This window comes from Zeus faber, assembly GCF_960531495.2.
Source record: "Zeus faber genome assembly, chromosome: 6".
Classification (NCBI taxonomy): domain Eukaryota; kingdom Metazoa; phylum Chordata; class Actinopteri; order Zeiformes; family Zeidae; genus Zeus; species Zeus faber.
Window position 1 is genome coordinate 10,782,561 of NC_137201.1, and position 26,396 is coordinate 10,808,956.

At 46.9% G+C, this 26,396-nt stretch overlaps 1 protein-coding gene across 1 annotated transcript; it reads right to left on the bottom strand.

Moving 5' to 3' along the window:
* Window positions 1–172: 172 nt before the first annotated feature.
* On the bottom strand, window positions 173–26,263 carry zcchc14 (zinc finger, CCHC domain containing 14; the record flags this gene model as incomplete). The annotated part of the gene is made up of 14 exons (XM_080002784.1): window positions 173–2,410; window positions 2,897–4,129; window positions 4,426–4,578; window positions 4,733–4,854; window positions 6,136–6,224; window positions 6,690–7,101; window positions 7,323–7,359; window positions 8,643–8,833; window positions 13,070–13,137; window positions 13,236–13,307; window positions 14,987–15,060; window positions 20,426–20,609; window positions 24,811–25,062; window positions 25,766–26,263. The coding sequence occupies 14 exons, from the start codon at window positions 26,261–26,263 to the stop codon at window positions 2,355–2,357; spliced, it is 3,441 nt and encodes a 1,146-aa protein (XP_079858910.1). The 3' UTR covers window positions 173–2,354.
* Between the last annotated feature and the right edge of the window lie 133 nt (window positions 26,264–26,396).

Here is a 26,396-nt window from a genome sequence, read left to right on the forward strand (position 1 = left end):
ATCAAGGGTTCATGAGTTTCTCTGGTTTTTGACACTTTTTTTTTCAAATGCTGTTAAGCTTATTTGATTAAAAGTAATCTGTACCTTCATCACTGTTGCAAAAAAATGTGAAGCGATATAGATCGGTGAAAACATGGCGTGTAACTAGTTCCTATACAATAGAAGACAGAAAGAATAACAAATGTTTTATTACAATTTTCGATGCAAAATATAAAACATGTCTCGAACATACTATGAGATATAAAATCTGTCTTGCACACTATACAGCATCTCTCTAAAGGACCAAGCAGTGTCTAGACCGGGTTCCGTCCTGGAGATGCTGGAGCCAGTAGAAGAAAAAAAAAAAACACTTGTTTGTCTCTTGAATCACATCCATGTTAAGGCCTGGTCATGTGGGTTGTAGCTGCCTCTTAAAAGTAAAAACTATTTAGAATTGTAATTATTCTGTACCTTTTGGCTTTATTGATACCAACAGTTTGAATAACGTATCCCAGCTGCACTGGACTTACAGGTCTAAAAAGACGGTGGAAAAATAACATCCCTCTACTGTCTGTTATTTGCCCATCTACTCTGAATTAACCATCAAAGTGAGGTTTATCGCAACTTAGGCATGTAGTGTTTGTATACAAATAGAAATACTCTTCGAGAAGTTAAATTTCAGCATTAAAAAGGAAAGATGCAACACTGTATGTTGTAAACTTTTTTGTGAGAGATGATTTTTTTTTTGGCAAGCCACTACATACCCATTTTTTTCGGTGGACCTTTTAAGACAATAGTACAAAGAAACTTTTTTTGTTGCTGCACTGGAAAAACTATTTTCTGCACCTCTTGACTGAGCATTCAAAACTTGCGTACATAACATGCAACATGGGTACGCATCATGCCTCTACGGACTTAAATAAACCATCCATGCCTCTGCACGGCGCCCTCCAGGGGCTCGTGACAGGACGGCATCCGCAGGACCAGCTGTCCTTGTATATTTCAAAAAGCCGGGTCCCGCCCAGCAACACGTCTATTGCAAAAACAACTTAACAAACACAGGGAGGAAGCCATGACTGCCCAAAAACAGCAGCAACGTATTTAACCATTTTAGAAAAATGACAATTCAAGTGGGGAGTGCTTAACCGCTACACTCAAACAACACATCTTTCTCCATCGACACGCTTCCGCCAATCGTTGTTAAATTGAAAGCAGCAGACACTAGGACCCTATACAGTCATTCATCTAATAACATAACTTTTTTTTGTATGGCAGAAAAATAAAGATGCAGAATTCTGAAAACTCAAAAACAGAAAGACCCTCCTGCTGAAGCTGCTGCTAAGTAGATCAATATTTATACACTGATAACAATGAAAGGTAATGTATGTATATGTCAGCCGGCACCATTTTTACTTTGGCATTTTACCTTTTATGGCTAAAATATGGAATACATCCTTCTCTTAAAAAGTTTTCAAAAAAGAACAAAAAATGAATTCATCCTCTGTCTCTTACCTAGCCCTCCCTTTTTTTATTTTATTATTTTATTTTTTATTAAAGCAGCAGTTGCATTGTGGCCATCGGGTCAAGAGAGAAATACAAAACCAGCAGTTTATTGCTTCAGTCCCAGGCACTGTTTAGTGTGTGTGTGTGTGTGTAGAGGTAAGACCTGGGTTCTTTCCCTCAAGCTTTCTATCAATGTCTTTCTGATGAATGCGATGGAGGCACGCTGGAGAACGACAACCTCTCTTCTCGCTTGTCAGCGAAATAAGGCACAAAAATACTGTGTATCCTCAAAGGCGGAACTTGGATTGCAATGCAATACAAGTCAATGGGATGAATAATCCTTCCATCTGTGGGAAGGCGGCCCGATAGCAAAACGTACGCACGAACACTGGGTCTTCCACTTGACAATATGTCACATCCAACAGTGACATATTTGTGAAATTAGTAAGAAAACTCCATCATGAACCACATTCTTTAATGGTCGTTTGGCTGGTGAGCTTTTGAGGATGGCTTTAGAGTCTATTGTGCTATGCCACATAAAAAAATATATATATATTTATATATATATTTTTTTCAATTGAAAATTAATGCGAGTTGTACCAAAGGAGTTTATCCCAATGCAGCAGGAAGTGTCTGTCGTTGCGATAGTCAGTCGTAGTGAAAGAGGACTTTGAGCCTCCGTCTGCTCTCCCAGCGGTATAATCAACACGGTGCGTCCCATCCCTAATCTCCTCCAATGTTGGGTGAAACGTGGTCGTTTCTCTGCGCTGTCTGTTTGCCGTGGCAGCTTCCGGCGAGGGAAAACAATCCGAAACAGTAACTTCCCTTTAGTTCGAGCTCTACGGCAGCTGGTGGTGTTTGGTCGGGGTCGGTTATTCCCCCGAATCTTTGCTGTCGGAGTGAGGGGTGTACTTCAGCCGAAACGCCCCTGTGAGGAGAGAACATGGACAAAAAGGTTACGGTTATGACACTGTGGCAGCGACCGAAGCTTCATGGCTAGTTTTTTGATTTTCTAACGCGGTTAAAAGAGCGTGTGTGGGATAAAGTTACAATTCTACCAATTGTTTTTCAACATCTTCCGATGCAGACATTCCTGTTGAAAATATTCATTTAAAAAGGAAGCAGCTTTATTCATACCGCATACCTTATTCATTCATACCCCCTAAACAAAAGCCCACAAGAGGGGTTTTTGAATAAGTCTACACCAAATAAAAGTCCAATTGCTCGCAACCTACTTCTTTTTTGGTAAAAATGTGGTAAAGAAGAGGGATCCCCACTATCGACACCATAACTACACCAATAACAAGTCAATTCCTTCATTAAATAGTCTGAATCTTGTGTTAAAGTAGAGTACAATAATAACTCCAATATGCCCAATAAACGGTCTGGGAAGAAGACCTTCGCTCAAACTCACCGTGGGGGTCCATGGGGGGCTGCTTGCAGTCCTCAGCCCTGTGTCCGCTAGCCCCACAATTGTAACAGGACAGGTTTCCCACCGTCTGCTTGTGGCCCCCATGCCCCGTCCCGCCCTCCGCTGCCGGGTAGAGGCCGAAACCCTGCTGCGGGTCGTGTGACGCGGGGCTGTGGCGGTACAGGGGCGGTGGCGCCACCAGCGGGTAGGAGAAGGGCGTCGCACTGGCGGCCGGCGTGCTGGAGGCGGCGATGAGGGGGCTGAGGTGCAGCAGGGGTCCCAGGGTGAAGAGCGAGGGCCCCGCCGAGAAGGGCTGCAAGAAGCCCGCCGCGGCGTAGCCTGGCAACGGCCCCCGGAAGCCCCCGCAGCCCCCCCAGCAGCTGCACGAGCTGCAGCCGCACACGGTGGCGGCGAGGGCCGAGGGGGAGGAGACCTGATCTGAGGGGGAGGACGAGGTCGACGAGGAGGAGGGGGGGGAGGGGGAGGGGCTGGAGGCCAGCGTGGGGGAGCAGTAGCTGGCACCGGGCGGCGCCACCATGTTGCCCACGGCTGGAAGGAAGGCGGCGGAGACCGCTGACTTGGCGGAGGCGGAAGAGAAAGAGCCGTAGCAGGCGGAGGAGGTGGAGCCAGACGGGGGGGAGGTGTAGTAGGCGGACGGAGAGGGGGAGGGCGAGGAGGAGAGGTGGAAGTGTAGGGGGGGGTGGGAGACGTGGTGCAGGCTGTTGGAGGTGGAGGTGAGCGCCGAGCTGGTGTCCACCATGAGGCCCGCAGCCCCTAGGCACACCAGCTGGGGGTCCTGGGGGCCCGAGGGGTGCGGAGGCGGGGGCCCGTCTACGCTCAGCCCGGGAAACAGCTTCTCCAGCCGCACGCCCAGCCCCACCGGGGGGCCCTGCCCCACCCCCAGGGGGCCCGAACCCAGGGGGCCCTTGCCTCGGTCTTCCGGGCACAGCGGCTGGGGCCTGGGCTTGCGCGGCAGGGCCAAGATGCGCGCCGGGTTGGAGGCGGCGGAGAGCAGCGTCTGAGGGAAGCTGGTTTGCGGGGGGTGGGGGAGCCCAAAGGGGAGGTGGGAGGAGCAGGGCGGAGGGAGGGGGGAGGGCACTGGGTCAGTCTGGACAGGCAGGACCTGCGCCGTGGGGCGGCCCAGACCCGCCACAGAGCCGGAGCCCAGGAGGACCACGCAGGACCGGTCCTTCTCAGGCCCGCCGCCCCCTCCAGGGGGGTCCGAGCACGACACACCTGACAGGCAGAGGGCGAGGGCGGCGGTGAGGGCGACACATTCCCTATGTAAGTATGCAACCCCCTGTCCTACACACCAGATTCCACCAGGGGGCAGTAGAGGACAAATCTGATCTGACTGACATCCCAACATACAAACTATCTATGAACACATAGTTCATGGGTTCATGAGGGAACATGTTTTTTTTTTTTTTTTTTTTTTTTAAATAAAGAAATACCTCAAAGAACATTACTGGCTTGGTTTCTAATTTCCTTCTTCCAGTCTTTCCATATTCTTTCTCCAGACACGGACTTACGCCTGTGAACGAAGGGGCCGTCACGGCACAGCGGCGCTCGAGGGGAGCCCACAGAGCCGGCGTACGGGGAGCCGCTGTCTCTCGGGACGGGGATTGATGGGTGGTGCTGGTGGTGGTTGTGGTGGGGTCCGCCATCCACCTCCACTCGCAGCTCTGTGAGAAATTATACCGTCAGTTATTTTCAGGCTATGGAAGGAAAAGTGACGCATAATTGAGATTATTTAATCAAAAGGGCACAATGCAGAACATTTTAGGGACTTTTCTGATTCTATGGTGCGTCTGTCAACTTTTTGTAAACATTGTTTACCTGCAGTGGATGTGGAGTGTGGGGGGAGTCCCATGTGACTGGTAGGGGTTACCATGGCGATGCCACTGCAGGACCCAAGGAACTGAGAGGTGGCGTATCTCTTCTCCATCTTCATCTCCCTGCTGGTAGAGGAAAACAGACACACACATACACACACACACACACACACAGACGATGAAAACGATGAATAAGGAAAACGAGAAGTTACCAAAATATGGAACGAAAATAATTTCTTTCGATTAGAGGTAGCACGAGAGGTAGTCAGAGAAAAGCTGTGCAGGATAATAATTCCCTCCGGTCTTCTTCTTGCAGTGCTGCTCTCCTGCCACAAGGGGCCGACATTGTCCACTCTACTGCACACTCTAAAAACACAACCAGACCTCATGGAAAACACCAACACAAAAGTTTCCATTTTCAATCCCCGGTGAACACACACACACACGTGTAAAACATAAACACATGCACACGTGCGTGCACACGCGCACTCACACGCACACACACACAAACACACCTTCATGTGAAGGTGTTGATACTAGGAATTGGATAATAAAAGCACTTTAACACCTAAGGAATCAAGGAGTGTGTGTGTGTGTGTGTGTGTGTGTGTGTGTGTGTGTGTGTGTGTGTGTGTGTGTGTGTGTGTGTGTGTGTGTGTGTGTGTGTGCATGCGTGTATCCGGCTTGTAGCCATGCATGCGCACGTTCATGCCCACCTCGCCGTGCACTTGCATGTGTTTCCTTCAGTAATTACTTTATAAATATGTCGCTCATTGAAAAGCAGTTAAGCATTGACACGACAGCAAGTTCCACTACAGTGATTGGTCTCAATCATTAATAGAACGCAGCATGTGTTCCAGATGAGGGCATATATACTGTATATGTGTGTGTGTGTGTGTCTGTGTACTGTATATATATATATATATATATATATATATATATATATATATATATATATATATTTTTTTTTTTAATTCATCAAATTGTTGGTGGGGGGGTAGTTCCATTGTTGCTGCTGAGGCAGCAGTAAATGGACACGAGCTCATGTGACACAATATGCTCTTCACAATATCAAAATTTGAAAAAGTCTATTCTTGCATACACTCTATGCTACACTAGTACACTAGAAAAGTGTGTTTACAGTATAATTTAACATACTAACTTAGAAAAAATCCATTTGTGACATTAAAACAGTGGCCACCCTACATTTTGTACATATTCCATGGTAACATTATCTATTTATTCACTTCTTCAGTTGCATTCGGTTCCCCAAATACGATTTCTTTGCTACGACTTCCATCGCTTTTGATTTAATTTGTTAGCCAACATGTAAACGCCCTCGACTGCGAGTGGCTGGTGCTTAAAAAAAAAGGTGTGAGAGTGCGTGTGAGTGCGGCGCAGACTGACTTCTGTAGCTCCAGCTGAGTCTTGAGCTTCTTCTTGGCTCCTTGGGTCAAATCATACTTGTTCAGGTCCTCCTCAGTCAGAGCCAGGAACTGTGGGGAAAAAATAAAGAAATGATAAAAAATGAATAAAAGTAAAATAAAGTACATTTTAAAAATAAATAAATAACATTTAATAAAATAAAATAAAAAGAAAGAAGGGCCCTCCGTTGGTACACATATTTATAATAATTGTAAAAAATAAAATAAAATAAAAGATAATCCATTCATTGATTTTGGTAATGCACAAGGCACATTTTTACTTTACATTCCACTTTAAGCTTTACCGTTCACTAAGTTAGATTCTATTATATTCTATTTATTTATATTATAATTATTTATATATTTTATTTATTTAGTTATTTTAAATGTATTAAAACATGTTGTTCAAAACAACGTGCGTTATTGTAAATAGTGTGTGTTTTGTCATGTAGTGTTTGTTTGTCATTGGTGCTGCAACTCTGGAATTTCTCTTTGGGGATTAATAAAGTGTCTATCTTATCTTATCCGTGTTCTCACCTCCTCCATGGTTAACTGCTTGAAGACAGGATAATACTTATGGAGGCGGAGCCTGCGCAGCCAATCCAGGATGCCATTTTGTTCTGTTGTGACGGCCTGGGAGGGATGGGCATGGGGGTGAGGCTGGGCGTGGAGGGGCAGAGCACTGGGCTGGGGGAGGGAGATTGAAAGGGAGAGCGGGAGGTTCTGGTTCTGGGCGGCGGGCTGGGGGTCCCCGCAAGCCGGCGAGGAGTTGCCGACGGAGCACTGTGCCGGAAGGGAGGACACCTGGGGAGAGTGCTGGGGGGCAGGGGGGACAGCGGGAGGAGGCGGAGGGGGCAGGGAGGAGAGGTGAGGGGGGAGGGAGCAGCTCACGAAGGAGCTGTGGACGCCGCTCAATACGGGCTGGATGGTGGCCACCCCATACATCGCCCTGAGAGAGAGAGAGAGAGAGAGAGAGAGAGAGAGAGAAGGGGGGGGTAGAGAGAGAGAGAGAGAGAGAAAACCACCTTATACACTTACTTCATTAATTAAACTATTACGACTTTTTAACCTAGACTGAATGAGGGAGAGAGAGCAAAAGAGATGGAGTGAGATAGAGCGAGAGTGAGAAACTGAGAAATAGAGCAGGAGAGAGAGAGAGAGATTTCTCACCTCTTTGCTCCTTTGTACTGCAGCAGGCAGCCAAGCTCTGCAGAGTGGAGAAAGGGAACAAACTCCATTTTCGTTATCAGTGATTATCGTTATGCATTAACGTAAAGCAATTACTTTCAGCAACCCCTGAGGCAAAAAAATAAACAATATTGTCTCCGCTTAATAATAAACAGTGAAAGCAGTGCAGCGCTGCCCAGTGATACTGAGAAGAGGATTTGGTTTCAACTGGCAACTGATGAAGACTTCCATCTACTGAGAATGGTATCAATTACGTTTTATTGTACTTATTGGTCTTTGCCATTACATGTATGCTATTATTGTTTTTCTGCCATTGAATGAAAGAAGTCATTGGCATATATACAATGGAAAACATGAATACTTCGATTTGGAAAAGGACACTGTAACAAAAGAGTAGACATTTCTAGAATCGCTAGCCCTTAAATAACCTGCAACGTACAGTTTGATGATGAGGCCATTTTGACTCTTTTTCATAACTCATAACTACCGTGTGCACAGTCTGCATATTTGCAAGATTTTGCAAAGTGCGACTACCCACACAGTGTATTTTGGGTGTGTCTGCAGAGATCCAGCCATTAGACGGTATGTTAAGTGCAGCAGTAAATGCCCCGCGGTGCATTCAGGCCAGTAAATCTAACTGTACGTGTGCCTGTTAGGGAGCTCCACGTTTAAATGGATCTGCTCCTCCGGGGGGGGGGGTTCTCACACACATATTAATGAGTGTGTGCGCACGTGCACACACACACACACACACACACACACACACACACACACACACACACACACACACACACACACACACACACACACACACACACACACACACACACACACACATTAACACATGCGAAGGCGCACACACATTTCTTCAGGATAGAGGATATAAATACTCCCCAGGATGAGCTCACACACTTATACAATTACAAATACACACACACACATACACACACATACTGTATATACACGCAACACACAGAGACACACATGACAGGAATGCCTAAACACAAGTGTGCACGCACGCACACACACACACACATGACATGAGGTCACCACTCTCCAGGTCTCTCAACACAAACATGGCACACTGAATTTTCACACCGGACCAAAATACATTCTGTCCATCCAACACACACACACACACACACACACAAACACACACGCACCTCCAAACCCCTCCTCACTGAGCCCCCCCCCCACTCCCAAACCCCTGCAAAATAAATTCACGTTGCAAAGCCTTTTTGTCCTTGATTTCCCATTTTCCCCCGCCCCCTAAACGACAGACAACCCGGATCTCAGACTCACTAGTGCTGGGGGTCAAGGTGCAGGGCGCCGGTGCCATGGGGGCCGTGGGGGGAGACGAGGGGGAGGAGGAAGGGAGGGAGGAGCAGGAGGGGAAGGGCAGAGAGCCGGGGGTCAGGAGAGGAGCGCTGGGGGTGCAGAAGAGGTGGACGCTGCCGTGCTGCAGGACGTGAACGGGCAGCGCCGTCAGACATCTGGAGGCACGCAGGTGCGCACACACACGCACACACACACACACACACACACACATACACACACACACACACACGTAAGTCAGGCTGAAACACAGATATATTCACAGACGGATAAACCCACAGGACAATAAAGCTACATAGTAAATAAAAACAAGCTATAAATTTGCCTTTCCGGTGACTTATTTCTCCTTTTTCGGAGTGGGGGTTAAAGGTTAAAGTTTGCGGGATGAGGTGCGACCTATGTGGGTAGGGATGTGGTGAGCGGCTGCGATCTTGTCCGTCACGCTCCTGCCCTGGCGTGCTTCCCGTCTATCCTGCAATTTTAATATCACTGATATTAGCTTAAAACCCATACACTCCCACACAAATCTTACTCCAACAACACTTTATCAGACCAGGATCTGCGGGGCAGGAGGGGTGCGAGTGATTCGGGTGGGACATGCTTGGAGGACTTGCACCCCCACACCCGACAATTTTAACTGCAATTACCAACAGCACATATTGAGCACTGGGGTTTTCAGGGTAGCGGGCGCTGGTGGGTTGTGTGGGGATGTGGTTGGCCGAGGGCCGATCGGGTGGGCCCCCTGCCGACTAGGTTTGGGTCCTGGCGGTTTGTGCCTGGGGGTTTCTGGCCTGCTGCGACTCAGTGGGGCTGCGGTGACCGCCATCGGGTGCTGTCCAGGGCCCCTTGGAGGCTGCTCGCCATCGTGGGTGTGGGAAGCAGCTGTCGGCCTTGCTCCCGCTGCGTGGCTTCTCTGAGGCGGTTGCCTCGGGTGCCTGGGGTGGTGGAGGGCCTACATATCCGAAAGGGGAGGGGGGCTTTAACTCGGCTTTCCTGATCCAAGCGCACTCGGCAACGTGGGTGGCCGCTCAGGGCTTGTGCCTGGTAGGGCATCTACACCGCGTTCCAAATTATTATGCAAGTTGGATTTAAGTGTCATAAACATAAATGTTTTGTTTTTCAATTTAACTCATGGATGGTATTGTGTCTCAGGGCTCCTTGGATCACTGAAATCTATCTCAGACACCTGTGATAATTAGTTTGCCAGGTGAGCCCAATTAAAGGAAAACTACTTAAGAAGGACGTTCCACATTATTAAGCAGGCCACAGGTTTCAAGCAATATGGGAAAGAAAAAGCATCTCTCTGCTGCCGAAAAGCCTCAAATAGTGCAATGCCTTGGACAAGGTATGAAAACATTAGATATTTCACAAAAATGTACGCGTGATCATCGTACTGTGAAAAGATTTGTGGCTGAGTCAGAGCACAGACGCGTTCGTGCAGATAAAGGCATAATGAGGAAGGTTTCTGCCGGACAAATTCATGGGATTAAAAGAGTAGCTGCTAAAATGCCGTTACAAAGCAGCAAACAGGTATTTGAAGCTGCTGGTGCCTCTGGAGTCCCATGAACCTTAAGGTGTAGGATCCTCCAGAGCAGGGCTGTCAAACTCACGGCCTGCGGGCCAATTGAGGCCCGCGGGACAATATTTTGTGGCCCCCTACTTGACATTAAAGTTTAGTGCTAGTGCGGCCCGCGCGTTTTTCTCACACGCACCTTTTTGCCGAGTCGTTGCCCTGGGCGTTTTATATATTTTTTATCACTCATGGGCTACCATAGCTCAGGCTCGTAACAGCTTCCGGTGGTGTTTGTTGACAAGTTAGCCAACGCGTTAGTCACTTGGTTGAAACGTGATTCCCGAGTGGCACTAAGTGTAAGGAAAATATATCCTGTCACCCAGTGCAAGGTAAAGAGGACTTAGGATGTGGGCGGACTCAACAAGAGTAATCAGTGACCTAATAAAGACAGCACAGTGTTGCAATAGGAAAGGGAAAAGAAGTTGTACTTTTTTTTGGAATACTTGAAACCCTTTCTTTGTCGAATACTTGATGCGGCCCAGCCTCACCCAGACTCCAGACCTCCAGCGGCCCCCAGGTAAGTTAAGTTTGAGACCCCTGCTCCAGAGGCTTGCACTTGTGCATAAACCTACTATTGGGCCACCCCTAACCAATGCTCACAAGCAGAAACGGTTGCAGTGGGCCCAGAAATACATGAAGACTCATTTTCAAACAGTCTTGTTTACTGATGAGTGCCTTGCAACCCTGGATGGTCCAGATGGATGGAATAGTGCATGGTTGGTGGATGGCCACCATGTCCCAACAAGGCTGTGACGTCAGCAAGGAGGTGGCGGAGTCATGTTTTGGGCCGGAATCATGGAGAGAGAGCTGGTAGGCCCCTTCAGGGTCCCTGAAGGTGTGAAAATGACCTCAGCAAAGTATAGAGAGTTTCTGACTGACCTCTTTCTTCCATGGTACAAAAAGAAGAACCGTGCCTTCCGTAGCAAAATCATCTTCATGCCTGACAATGCACCATCTCATGCTGCAAAGAATACCTCTGTGTCATTGGCTGCTATGGGCATAAAAGGAGAGAAATGGTGTGGCCCCCATCCTCCCCTGACCTCAACCCTATTGAGAACCTTTGGAGCATCCTCAAGCAAGAGATCTATGAGGGTGGGAGGCAGTTTGCATCAAAACAGCAGTTCTGGGAGGCTATTCTGACATCCTGCAAAGAAATTCAAGCAGAAACTCTCCAAAAACTCACAAGTTTAATGGATGCAAGAATTGTGAAGGTGATATCAAAGAAGGGGTCCTATGGTAACATGTAACTTGGCCTGTTAAGATGTTTTTGATTTAAATAGCTTTTGGTTTCAGTAAATATGACCTCCTCATGCTGCAAATTCAACTAATGACCATTTTCAGTTCTTATACAACCTATAAAATGTTTTGAAACTTTCTTGTGCATAATAATTTGGAACAGTGCATTTTGAGTTTTTTTATTTTTGAAAAAAATACTGTTCAAATTGAGGTTTGTTCAATAACATTCAAATTATACCCTAACGGTTGATGACTTGAAAATTATACTGACTGTCATTTGCATCGACTATTTAGGAAAATCAGAAAAATATAATTTGCATAATAATTTGGAACGCGGTGTAGACAGTTAGGGAATGGTGGGCCTCGCCTTTGTGTGGGGCGTTGGTTAGCATGGGGGCCCCGCTGGCGCACCGGCGGGGCGGGGCCTTTCTGGCAGGATGTCGATCTGTCGGTGCGGGACCTGGCGCCGTGCCTCACGTCCGCAGCCCAGGTTCTGTGCCTGCGGGTGCCTCTTATGCCTGCGCATGGGGGTAGGTTGTATGTGTGCGCATCAGGGGTGCAGAGTCTCCTTGGGCTCTCTGTGACTGGTTTGTGCTCCTCGGGGCCATGCCTGGGTGGTGCTCCGTGGGCTCCTGGCTTCCCTGGGGTCTGGGGGTCTTCTGTGGCTGCAGGGCATGGAGCTCAGGGCTTTCCAGCAGTCGTGGAGCCTCTATACTGCTAGGGGATTCAGGGGTGGCTGCGGTGCCTTTCCGCTGCTTAGAGGCGCTATGATAAAATTCCTCATAAACCAGAACTAATTGGTACAAGTCCCGTGCACTTACCGGTGGACACACACACACACACACGCATACAGGCGGACTCATCGCAGGCACACACACACCACCAGCACCTGCTCTGAACACACCTCCGAACACTCTCCTGATTACATCCCTCTACTTTTCTCCTTCCTTTCCTGATATCACAGGAAGAGGCCACGTTTTGAATTGCTTCTCCATTTTTCATGGATTTAATTAATTATGTTTTGTCGTTACGTGTTGTCCCCTTATTGGTGTTTGTTTCTATGTTTTTTTTTCTCACCTGTGGTGATTCCCCCCTCTTGGAGAAGTAGTAATGATTAGTTGTTTATAGAGAAAAACATGGTAAGATCGTTCTCCAAAGAGGGGGATAGGTGGCAGTCATGTACAACAATTGTTTTCTCATCCTACAGGTCTTCCACAGGACAGTTATTGCAGCAATTCATGATGATTAAAGAATGAATAAAGAGTTGCATTGCAGGTTGAGAACTTGAACTTCACTCGCAGACTAACTCTGTCCTAGATGCAATGGCATACAAATGCTCTGTGTTGTATACCCATCATGCTGACAGCACAGGTTAAGAAATAAATAAAAACAAATAAATAAATAAAATGTCTTTAAATTAACAAGCTATACTGTTCACAAAGAGTTCGCCCATCAAGATATGAACAAACATCCTCCTTCAAAAACTAGACACGGTTCTTCCCAGTCTGCTTGGACAAAGAATCGATGGACAACACACTTAAAATGCAGTGTAGGTCTTTCAAGCAAGTAGGTTTTTTACACCCACCTGGGGTCCAGGTCCAAAGACTGAGGGAGGAACTTTTCCAATCCTTCGTCAGGAAACGCTTGTGACAGCTGAGAGAGAGAAAGAAAATGCACAAATGATATCAGCTGATACAACCTAAATGTGAATACCATGTGTGCATATTACACAGTCCGTATAGTAGTCTGACCTGGGAGAGCAGCTCAGTCACCTCCTGCTGTGTTCTGAACACAGATGAGACGCTGCCGTCTGACCAGTGGGCCTGGAGAAGGAGGGACACAGGGGTCAATTGGAGGCTTGACCTCAAGATTCACAATAAAATAGGGACACTGATAAAATGCTATGGAGAATGCCCTTGCATCCTTAGAGCATTGCAAGATGCAATTAGTGTACTTGGCCAGCATTTGACAAAGCCAGAGAAGCCTACAGTGCCAAGTAAAGTCCTTTAAAATAGAATGTTGAAGATGACACTGAGACTTATCTAAGTGTTTGAGAGAACAGCAGAGAGAGAGAAGTGGCCCGAAGCAGACTGGGCTCTTTTTTTTTAGAGGCCCCCTTGAGGCCTGTTGGGACCTGAGCGTTCGAGAAGCCAATGTTTATGAAGCCTTGAAGACCACTGTTTCAGCCCATCACAGACATAATCTCCAAACGAGGGCTCAACAGTTTCACTCCTGGACCTATGACCCCGCTGCCCCAGTTCAGCCCTGCATTGCGTCGTTTGTGCATCCGATGCTCAAGTGGATAACAACGCAAGATGGACCCCCAGCCCTGACAGGCCTACCAGAAGGCTGGTTTAGAAAAAAGTTTTTCTTAGAAAGAAAACTACCAGGTCACAGAGGAGCCGCCACCCGACTGTGCTGGTAGTGGGGCCCAGGTCCCTCCACGGCGTTGACCTCTGGTAACTGTGGACCGCTGGAAGTGTTTCACCTGTGGGCAGGAGGGCCACACAGCTTGGAATTGTGATGTCAATGTTGACTCTATACCAACAGCTGGTCCCAGGATGGGTCGAATATGGCCCCTTGTGCAGGAGCATATGCAGCAGGCACAACACCCCCAAGCTAAGGTCTACAACCGAAAGGCTCAAATGCAGGAATTCCGACCGGGTGTGTTTGTCCGATCTTATGTCCTTGTCCTCAACCCCAACCGGTGAATGCAAGTTCCTGTCCCAATGGCATGGGCCCTATGAGGTACAGATTTATCATGTGAATCTTCTCAAGAAAAGGCATGACCCTGACTGTGTTACCATGCTATTAGGTTCCGACCCCTCTCAGGTGCCTCAAGGCTCCCAGCTAGCCCCTGCCCCCGACAGACCTGGTAGAGTCTACAGGCCAATTCAAAGATGCGTTCTGGGATCTGCCCGGACGTACTAATGTTATCCCGCAAGGAATTATTACTGAGGTAGAAAAGAAGGTGAGGCTCCGGCCCTATCGCCTCCCTGTGGGCTAAGTGGGAGGCCATCAAAGATGTAAGAATGTGTTGGAAAAAAATGTTGGAAATGGGGGTCATTGAGTAGTCCCACAATGCCTGATCCAGCCCGATCGTCCAGACTCCAAAACCATATGGCACTGATGAGATGAGATCTCCAAATTCGATGCCCATGATTACAGTAGATGATTTAAAAGAACGAAAAATAACTCAAATGACCATAAACACAAATGAACCCTGGGATAGTAAATGCGTCATGACATGACATGTAAAAACAAACGTGATGTTGTAAAAACAGGTAAACCAAAAAACTGAAACGCATATGAGAACAACCAAGAACAAGATGTAAGTTGGTGAATCTTTGAGCAACATACAGTAACTGCCTGTAGGCCTGTGTGTGTGTGTGTGTGTGTGTGTGTGTGTGTGCATGTGTGTGTGTGCATGTGTGTGTGTGCGCGTGTGTGTGTGCGCGCGCGTGTGTGTGTGTGTGTGTGTGTGTATACACGTCACACTCACCTCAAACACATATTCGCTGGCGTTGTCGAGCTTGTGCATGACCTCAGCTCTCATCGTCACCCTCTCGATCGAAGCTGTGGGAACAGTGGAAGATCAGTTCACTCATAATCAACTGTCACATTAACATGTTTACACTCTCAGCCTGATCAGCCCATACTGCTTGGCTGCGGCTGCAGCTATTCGGGGATGTGGTAAGTATAGCAACATTTAATACTTAAGTTATTAGTATTAGATGATCAGATCAGCAAGTTAAACTCATTAGGGACGGTAAAAAATCTCAGCATTACATTTTTCCTCAGAACTTTGGACTTACAGAGGTACATAAATACAAGAATAGATTTCTCTAAAGGTACAGTAAGTATGAAGGTGAGTATAAGGTGAGTTGGTTCATCGAGAACAGGTAAGTGATGCAGCTACGTATTACCTTCACACCTTCAAAATGTTGACTCTGAGGCGGAAGAACTTGACCAAGTTTGACAAAAAAAACCTCATATATTGATAAATAAAATCAGGCATAAGGGACTAGATGTAGTATAGAGTTTACCAGCGCTGCCGTGACAGTCAGCCAGATGGATGTATTAGGGACCACCGCCCTCCACCCACAGCCAAAATACCCTGCGGGTTTAGACCGTGAAACATCCAACAACTTTTCCCTTCCTCCACCCACCTGCCTGCCTCTTTGTCAGGGCTCTTGTCAGCCCCTGGAGAGACGACTACAAGATCCTTCCTGGTTTTCATAGAAAGGTCTGATACGACTGATACAGAGCTTTAGATGTGAAAGTGAGAAGATCAAGATGTGTGTGTGTGTGTGTGTGTGTGTGTGTGTGTGTGTGTGTGTGTGTGTGTGTGTGTGTGTGTGTGTGTGTGTGTGTGTGTTTCCGTGTGTGATCGTACCACACCTCCAGCTTGTCATTTCGGTGCATTAAGACTCCAAACTCCCTCCTTAAAGCCCCGTGAGACATGCAGGAACAGGCCAAGGAAAGGAGAGGGGGGAGGAAGGGACAATGAAGGAGCAGCGCAGATAAACAGCGCAGAGAGAAAGAGTGGAGGGATCAAAAGCGCAGACAGGGGCAGGGCTGCGTGTCCTCTGCAAAAACCTTGGGACAGATACCGACACGAATGCCTTGGCTTTCGAAAAGCGGAAATACCGGACTGAGTGTTTGCTTTCGAATAAAAACATTTCTGCCGAAACGGAAAAAAACAAACAAAAAAAATGTTTCACCCTAAGAAGATTTGATGGTTCTCTTACTGTGAAATCCTTTTAGGGCTAGGTTTGAAAAAAAAAATAAAAATCAATACGACTATATTATTATATTCTATTGGTCGTGATTTGCTTGAAAATCGTAATTTCCGTACAAACTTTGATATTTGGGTTATATTACCATTTTCTGCTATTGAAACATTTAAATTACGTATTAAACTGAATTTCTCTGAATTTATTTGTATACTGAAAAGTTGTGTATTCCATTATGTATGAAATGTCAATATATTTGATTGAAGAGAACCGTGACGCTTTCTGTCAAAATCGAATAGTGAGATCCCCCGATGCCTACCCTAAATCCTTGAGTTGAAATCCCTAGAACACTGGCCCTGAAGAGATGAGTTGCTTAAGAATAATAATTTGACATCAAATCCCACATTATTATTTTCCAGTAACAAGGGGGGGGGGGGGGGGTTCTCTCTTTCAGGAAGAGAGAAAAACGTCTCAGACGGTTTGAATCAGAGCGGGGAGTGAGAGTCGGGGGGAGGCATGAGGCTGGGCAGCAGCTGTGGGAGTCTCTGGATGCCTGCTGCCATTCACTCTAATCTTCACACACTCACACACACCCTTCCGCACAGGCATGCACACACACACACACACCCTTCCGCACACACACACACACACACACACACACACACACACACACACACACACACACACACACACACACACACACACACACACACACACACACACACACACACACACACACACACACACACACTGAAACAAGTCTCGGGCATCACGGAGTGGAACCGTGATTAAAAGTAACAAAAAAACACATTGTACTTTTCCCGTCTGTAAGAAGTTTTATCTCAATATTCTTTATTTCCTCGAAATCCTTCAAGTTCTCTACAGTAAATGTGTGAAGACAGCGGCGGCAGACTGCATGGGGCGCGGCATGCACCTCTCTGACTTTGTTGTTCTGTGTGTTCCTTCATGCCGGTATCCATTCTATGTGTGTGTGGTGTGTGTTCCGCGCCGCTGACAGCTCCAGCATGCGGCGTGACCATGAGGTAGTGGGGTTTTTGGGTATTGTGTTACAGACGGAGGCCGAGGCCAAGACAATGACAGGCTGACGGGGCTCTCCTTACCCAAACTCCCCCACTGGAGGACACCCCCCCCCCCCCCCCACTTCCCTTTCAACTTCAAAAACACCCATCATCCTCCATGCGATCTCCACAAGCTATCGCCCCATATACTGTATGCAGATATACGTATTCCACCAGTCGAACACAACAACCTTATTGACGTGAAGTATCGCATATAAAAGATGGGTAATGACATTTGGGGTTTTTTGAGCCATGAGTACCAGTGTTGAGGTGCTGTTATCACATTACATTTGTCTGTAATGAGTAATGTAATGGTACGGTCACACCGCCGGCGACAGGGCGCTGCCGAGCGACAGGCTGCAATGCATTTGAAATGGAGCTCGGCTTCATCCAGCTGCAGGGGAGGAACGACAGCCTCACGGCAACAAGGAAAGTTGAGCAAGTTTCAACTTTATGCAAATGAGCAGCGGAGAGCACCAGGCGACAGCCAATGAGAGGGAAGATACGCTCTCAATGGCGCTGATCCTTGGAAAATGGATGCTCGGACTACTGCATTGTTCCAAATATTTTAAATTAAAAACGTCGCTTAAACTACAGTATCGATAGAAAAATGAACACGTCATTTTATGTTTCCTCAACAAGGACAATTCTTTATTTTAAGGGGCGTATGGCAAGATTATTTACGGGGTTATTTATTTTTCCAAGTCAACAAACTACACCATTTTAATAAAAAAATCAGTAGACACGGACCCATCTATCTATATAATGTATATTAAATATGGAAAAGGAGACAGGTTTGAGTTTGAAATGTTTGGTGCGCCCACAACGGCCAGTTGATTTTGAGCCGACACGCCCACAAACGCCAGGCGCACAGAGGCCCCGTCGCTGGCAGTGTGACCGTACGGCGACGAGACCAGAGCTGCTTGGCTACACACTGCAGCTCCGTCTCAGGTGGTGTGGCCCTAGCATAATGTCTTACTGTTCCTAAATTCCTAAATAATGTGTTTACATTACAGTTACTAATCAACAATTGGGTTGTTACGCATTACTTGCGTTGGCCTACGCAAGGGCCAGCTCGGTGTGCACATGGTCTACGCCGCCCCTGGGGGCCCAAACTGTGTGGCAAATTGGCAATTGGGTGACAATGCCTCTCAGGCGATGTTGCAGAGTAAAACAAAAGTAATGTCATAACTACAAGTAGTGTAACCAGTGACTTTCTACAGGGAGTAATTAAGTAAAGTTGGGCATTGATTTCTTTTTTTTAAAGTAACGAGTATTGTGTGAAACATTTTTTTGAGTAATGACCCCAACACTGATGAGTAGGGGGCGCAACGGATCACAAAACTCACGGTTAAGAGCGTTTCACGGTTTTGAGTCACGGATCACATCATTTTTCGGACCAGCAAAAAAAATGTAAAAATAATAATTGATTCTGTGAAATACTTAAAGCAAGAAACTTTTGTCCATGGCCTAAAATGAAAACAACATTCAAGATGTCCAATGTTTAAATAAAATCTTAATCTTAAAATATATAAAATAAAATATTAAAGTGCAATATCAGGCACGCATGATACCTTCTTCCTTTAAACATGGTAGTGAATGAAAAAATACAATTAGATCTGCCCCCAGTAACTGAATTTAATTCCAGAAACAGTAACCGGTATCGTGTTCAATTTCTTATATTTATAACAAATTAAATTTCATGAAAATCGGTTCAGAATCAAGAAAGTTACAGTCGTTGTGTAGAGTGTAGAGAAGTCTGTATCTCTTAATACAGGATTAGATTCCATTTAAACATGTGTATTTTTTTCAGCACCAACCCTATCGAGTCTTAATTTGTAAAGAAAACACTTGTTTTTCAATAAGTAACTTTGAGTCCAGTGACGTTCGATCAATATATATAATGTTATATTTTTTTAATGGAAATGGAAATATAAACAAAATATTTCATACAATTTCATGAAAAGAAGAAATGCTTGGGAGGCGTAAACTTTTCAACACTTTACAAGTGTCTCTTCTCCTCCACCATCCACCACATCTGTGTCTGCTCTGTACGTTCTTCTCTAATTTGACTTTTTTTTCCCCAACTCTGATCATCATATCACAGCGTCCTGTTCAGTTTAACATTATTATCTTATCTTTGATATCACAATCCAAATAATTTCCATAATGTTAACTACTCTTGGATCGCATACCAGTGCGTACCCACACTTCTCACAAGCTGCCAGTCTCTGTTCCGCCCTCTCAAGTGGACAAATCAAGTCAATATTTTCAATCAATATTTTATGATATTTTATCACACATTTTCTTTAAATTATTAGAAGCTCCAGCTGAGCTCCGGCTCTGGCTCCGGCTCCGGCGCCAAGAAGCTGGTAATCAATGGTCATTCAATGGTCCTTACGCTGAAGGTAATGAAATCATGAATTCTTCTACGATTTTGATTTGGTTACCTTCCATCTCAGAATGCAGGTGAGATAACTTCAAGCTCCACTGAGAGGGTTTCCTAGCGAGGAAAATCTACAGCTAGCGCCAAATTGTGAACTAACACTAAGATAGGTAACACCCCCCCCCCCACACACACACACACACACACACACACACACACACACACACAGACAGACAGACAGACAGACAGACAGACAGACAGACAGACAGACAGACAGACAGACAGACAGACAGACAGAGACAGACACAGACACAGACACAGACACAGACACAGACACAGACACAGACACAGACACAGACACAGACACACACACACACACACACACACACAAGAAAAGGCTTTAGGCGACATAATTTAGGCCTGGTTGTAGTGTTCAAATGTGTCAGCGTGACACAACCTGCAAAAATTGGCCTCAGTTGACATACACATCAACGGATACAGATGTAGAAACACACACACACACAGACACAGACACAGACACACAGACACACACAGACACAGACCCAGACACACACACACACCAGGTCTTGTTCGGTTCTACAAGCGTCTGGCGAGGATCAAACTGTAGGATGCTGATTGCGAGTTCTGTGATGGATTTGAAATAACACAACATAACATAATGTAACAGGAAACAGCTGTATCTTCTGCCTGTATTAATAGGGAAGCACTAGGGGACTCACGTTTTCCTGCCTTCCCCGGCTGGCTCTTGGTGGGCACCGGCTCATCCTGGAGTGGCGGCGGAGGTTGGTGAGGAGGCGGGTGGAGGTCTGGGTGAGGCGAGGAGACGAGGTCCCGGTCCCCCCGTCCCACGGGGCCACCCGCCACGCCGGGCCCGGAACCCATGCTGGCGTCCCTGACCTGGCTCTGTAGGAGGAGGGTGGGGGGGTGGGGGGGTTAGCGATAACTACAAACAAGTAAACAAAGAGTCTGGTCTAAAAATAGACAATTATCCTATCAATCCTACCATGGCCGTGGAAAAAGAAACACTATTTAATCAGATTATTTACTTGCAACGTATTCTTATTCAAACAAACCTCCTGGATGTGTGATCGCAGGTGAAACTTCCGTCCTGAAAGGGGAATGTAAGCCCACGCCCAAACTAATGATGACATGGTGTGACGGTGACTTTACAGCCCTCGCTAAAAGTCAAGCTTTCGCTAAGACCGATTCTAATGCACAGCTTCAGACATGCTGAGCTAATCAAGAGAGTATAAATATGGTTCTTTTTTAGAAGAAAAACACTAGAAGACCACAGTCTGCTGTTACAGCAGGAATTTCAACAAATCAAGACAGACTACGTAAGGACAACTATGAAGTTATTGCCAATAAACTGGTCATTTAGCATTTTGGCAATAAATCTTTTCATGATGGGCAATCGAAACAAAGAACGAATTCTACCTCAAGCTTTGAGTTTCTACAGCCGACCTTCCTAGGTTTTGCAGAAGTAAACTCGGACGGGTGAATGTACGGCAGAGGAGCACATCTAGCACTTTAACAAAATATTCAAATGTCCCTATTTTACACATACCTCCAATCTAAATTAAGACGCCCTCAAGTTGGATGGAGTGAAACATGTTGAAACTCAAGAAAATCAAACACACACACACACACACACACACACACACACACACACACACACACACACACACACACACACACACACACACACACACACACACACACACACACACACACACACACACACACCGTGAGGCAGCCAATCTGAAACCCATTAATTGTGCTCGCACCACATACACCACCAGGCCTGCCAACCCTTACCTCAACGGCTATAATATATTCAGAAAAACGATATGAGTGCTGGGAGTTAAATTTACAAACGAGAGGAACACAATGTAATAACTCATCATGAAGTAGTGACAGATAATAACATTGAGGAATGTGACCAGAGCGGGGACATAACCAGACACATTTAAGAAATATTACACAGGCTTGATAATCACACACCACATCATTGAATATGGTGATACCTGTGAAACACACAACTTTTAAACCAAGACAGGATGATGTCAAATCGTAGCTAATAACACTGAGTAATAACATATATTCCTTTGTTTTGTATACTTTGGAGGAACACTACTGAATGGAAAGCATCTAATGCTTCCAATGGAATATTAAGTGGCTGACACGTAATTGCTCACATTACCGTTTGAGAAATGAGCCACTTAGTCACTACAGTCACGGTGTAGCAATACTGTAGTTTACAACGTCCAGATCAAAAACCTTCTGGGAGATAGAACATCTTACCAAATGCTCCTGTGGAGTTTATTTTTCTCATAATCAGTCAAGTTAAGTTCATTTACAGAGCCCTTAATGACGTACGGTCTCAACAGGCTGCCCAAGCTTCACATTTCACAAAGAAATCAACAGCATCCCCTGGTCTCAACCCCACCCGGGCAAGGGAAAAACTCCCGGAAAACCTCTTGGGGGGGAAAAAAAGGAAGAAACCTTGAGAAGGGGGCCGCAGATGGAGGAATCCCCCTTCCGAGAGTACCGGGCTGCAGTGGATGCTGAGTGGGCAAATCAGATCATTTTCTTTTGCCAATTGGATATGCTTGCGCACCGGTACACATGAACGGAACGGATGCATAATTAAGGTTATGAGCCACATGTTATGAGCTGCAGTGACGCCTCTGTTAAAAGGGTCGATGGGACGGGTGATTGAATATGTGGCATTTCCATCAACATGTGCAGCAGAACGTGCAGACATGTATGGGGCAGGAAAGATCACGTGGCGTCTGCCTGTTTCCCTCGAGCACGCGGCACTAAAAGCTTCGGTTTACATATCGACAGCATATTAGCCTGTGAGATAGTGACCAACTAAAAAATATTCCCCCGTACACAGCCACCAGCGCCTGGTGGCTGTGCAGGTGACTCATTAACTTGGAAATGTTTCTCCTTTTGCTGCAACTTCCCCATGTGCGTTCTTCAGAGAGTGCAGTCATATTCCACTCATTTCCCCTCAGCGTCGCCCCTCAGAAGCCAGAACACGACCACGCTTCAGACCGAGGCCTGGTTACGAGGGAGGAAAGGTTCCGCGGAGAGGTTATTGTTTTCTGCCGTGGTTTTAATAAAGAAAACTATATTGAGCAATTCAGAGAGTTTTTCTAAATCGACGACACTGTAAAACTGGCAAACACAAATATTTGGAAATTAGACTGACGTTAAAACTAGACCAAGAACGAGGCGACGAAAAACGAAGTTACTGCTGCTGAACATCGTGTGAACCAGGCAAAAACATAACAAGCCACACCAGTCACTGCATTGATATGTCTAACACAGGACACAACACTCACGCGGCAACACATTGGGACTCGGCGTTTCTATGGTAACAGGGCAAAACACGGTACTTTGACAGCAGCAGGATAAGAGAAAGTACGGCAACAGCGGAGGGAGAGGGTAATCAATAAACTTTTTCACGATGGAAACTTTGGTTCAAATTTTATTTGTGAGGCCATCATGTGTTGTTGTTTTTCTCCACTTAGAATTGTGAAATTGAGGCGCAATGTTAAGAACCCCTCCCCCCCCCAAAAAAATATTGAAGCAATAACAAATTCAAGCAATTGTTTTCGGCTGATCCAATGAGGGCAGCCAAGAATGTCTGTCTACGCTGTACTTGAGTTGTATGTTATGCAGTGAAGTCTGTCCTTCTGGGGAGGGAGGAAAAAAAGATAAGACTCGGAGAAAGAGAAAGAAGGGAAGGAAGGAGAGTGTGGAAGAGAGAGAGAGAGGGGGGGGGACAGAGAGAGAGAGTCTGCCTTCCTGAGGATTCACTGGAGACACTCCAGTGAATCCTCAGTAAATCCTCTCCCCCCCTCTCTCTCTCTCTCTCTCTCTCTCTCCCTCTCTCCCTCTCTCCCTCCCTCTCTCGCTCCCTCCCTCCCTCACCACAGAGGGTTGATTTCAGCGTAGAGAAATGTGCTGACCTGCAGTAAGTGGGAGCCAAGAGCAACAAAACACTAAATACAAACGCTCCTCTGAGCCGGGTACTTTCCCTCTGCTGCACACACATGTTCCAACAGCACGCCTGCCTGCGCCCGCCACTCTACTACGTCTCCGTGTGTGTTTATGTGCGGGCAAAAATTAAAAAGGGAGCAAGAGAGGGTTGAAAAGGGTGAAGTCACACACGAGGAGGTTAAGAGAGAAAACGGAGCAGCGGAGACAGTTTGCTCATAATACCCATACATTAGAATTTGGCATCATAGCCCTAAACTCCCGCCCCTTTTTCCCCCTCTATGTCTATTCCAGATGTTACGGTAACAGCGCGTTTATAAACAACTCCGTTTCCTGCACTGGGAAAGCCCCCGCAATGCCGCCCCCCACCCACAACACACTACAAACTCTGCAGCAGCAGACGTTTGCAGAGGGACACATTACCTGGTAGACCTGTCCATAATCTGCTCATAATTTGCTGCAGACAATTTTTGGATTATTAACACAAAGTAAAGTAGAGTTATGACGGCTAAGAGGTGGAATGGTGGACTAGTTTCTAATCCCTGGGCTGGAAGATAAAGCTTTTTTTTTTTTTTTTTTTTTCCAATGTGCATGTGGCAGAGCAAAAAGAAGCTGCGGTTCCCCTTCACAGCCACAAGGGGCGATGGTGAGCCTCCCTACTACCACCACCACTAACCCCTCACAGAGGTCAGCTGAGGACAGAGTGGCCGCTGCTGCAACTGAGACTGATCAACACAGAAGCGTACAAAGATGGAGAGTAGAAGGTTGAGGTGGTTGAGCAGACTTTTTGGAGGATTTATTTTGGGCAGGTTGTCTGGGTTTCACCTGCTGATAGTGTCCGGACGACGGGCTGAAGCTGTGGGATTGACACTCGGCCCTGCATTGTGAATATCATATTTTAACTGTCTACTGACAGAACTACCACACCTTCTCCAATCTCTTTCTCAAATACCGCCTTTGGTTTATACTTTCATTTTTCCTTCCTGAATTTCTCTCAAATAATCCTTTTATGGTCTGATGAATTTTAACAGGATCCCATGGTTTCTATATATATATATGTTAAGGTAATTATTCGGGTCCCATCAGCTCTTACCTTGTGCCAGCAAGAGCAGTGTGCGTGGCAGGGCTGGCAGGCGGCCAGGTGCAGGTAGGCGGCGGCGTTGGCGTCAGGCAGGGTGCAGGAGGCCGGGGACAGCGATGCCAGGGGCACAGACATCGCCTGATGGTGGTTGTGGTGATGATGAGGATGAAGGTGATGCTGGCCGTAACAGCCGGCGGTTCGTTCAGTGCAGGGTAGCCCCGCATCTTGAACCTCTCCTCCTCCTCCTCTGCTGCTGCTGCTGACCTGGAACAGCGAGCATGTTTAGGAAGGGGCTAAGAAAATAGATTTAAGTCCTTCAGGTTTATGTAGGGTGTGTAACTACTGAAAGAATTAAAAAACAGACTGATGATTTCATTGCCTCTAGCATCCTCCTAAGCAGCGTCACAACAAGAAACAAAAAGAGCATTATTGACTGTGACTCTTATAATAAATTCCACAAGGATTGAAGTCACGGATCCGCCCGTGGGCAACGAATGTGCATTGCAACATTCAGATTGGCTAACTCACACACACGCACGCACCCAGGAACGCAGGCACACACACACACAAACACAATCTTAGCGGGCAACAAATGCATCATGACTTCCCCTTCTTAGCAGTATTCTTATGCATTTGGTACCTGCATCTCACCTCCACATCACCTCTGCAAGGCACTTTCTATTATATTACTCTGCTGGTTGTTTGGATGGTCATCTCTTGAGATGCATGTCTTTCTCATGGCACGCATCTCAATAGAGGACCATCCAAAGCTATCCACAAGGGGGGATACGATTTATTTGCAGGGTAGGCTTACCTGTCTGTACCTTGCGCCTCACCTGTATATCACCTTTGCAAGGCACTTTCTATGAGATCCATCTCCTGGTTTCTCAAGGATCTGATCTCAGTAGATCAGCTTGAAACCAGCCAACGCCACAGTGACCTCCTTCCTGCCCCGGCTTCTCCTTACCTGCAGCATGTCGTGGATGTGGCCCAGCTCCCTCCTCAGTACCTGCTTCTGGTGGAAGCTGAAGGCCGGGTGGTTGGAGGCCATGGTGAACAGCAGTAGGAACTGCTCCGCAGTCCTCCCGTCGTGCAGCGGCAGCCCGTAGCTGCCGATCACTGCTTCGACTACGCGCGTCAGGGTCCGATACAGGACCCCCGCCGCCGCCCGGTTGTCCGACCCGAGCAGCGCCAGAGAGAGCAGCAGCTTGCTGCGGACCACCTCGTCAGTCACGTCGCCGAGCGCCGACAGGTCGGCGGGGTCGTTGGCACGGATCTCCGCGTCCCGCAGCGAGTGGAAGTCCCGGCGCACCAGGTCCTCCAGGCAGGAGCCGAGGAAGCGGAGCTCCACGGGCACGCAGAGGTCCAGCAGGCCGCACAGGAACTCGGCTCGCCGGGCCGACGACAGGGAGGAGAACCAGCGGTACACCCCCTCCCTCTGGACCCAGCTCCGGTTCTCCACCATCTTTCTTTAAACGGGGTCCGCCACACTCACACCAGCTACGGAGTGAGAGCGAGGGGAGTTTAGAGAGGTCCGGGGGCTCGACATCACCTCGGAAATCACTAAAACCATCAACAACAACAACAACAACAACAAC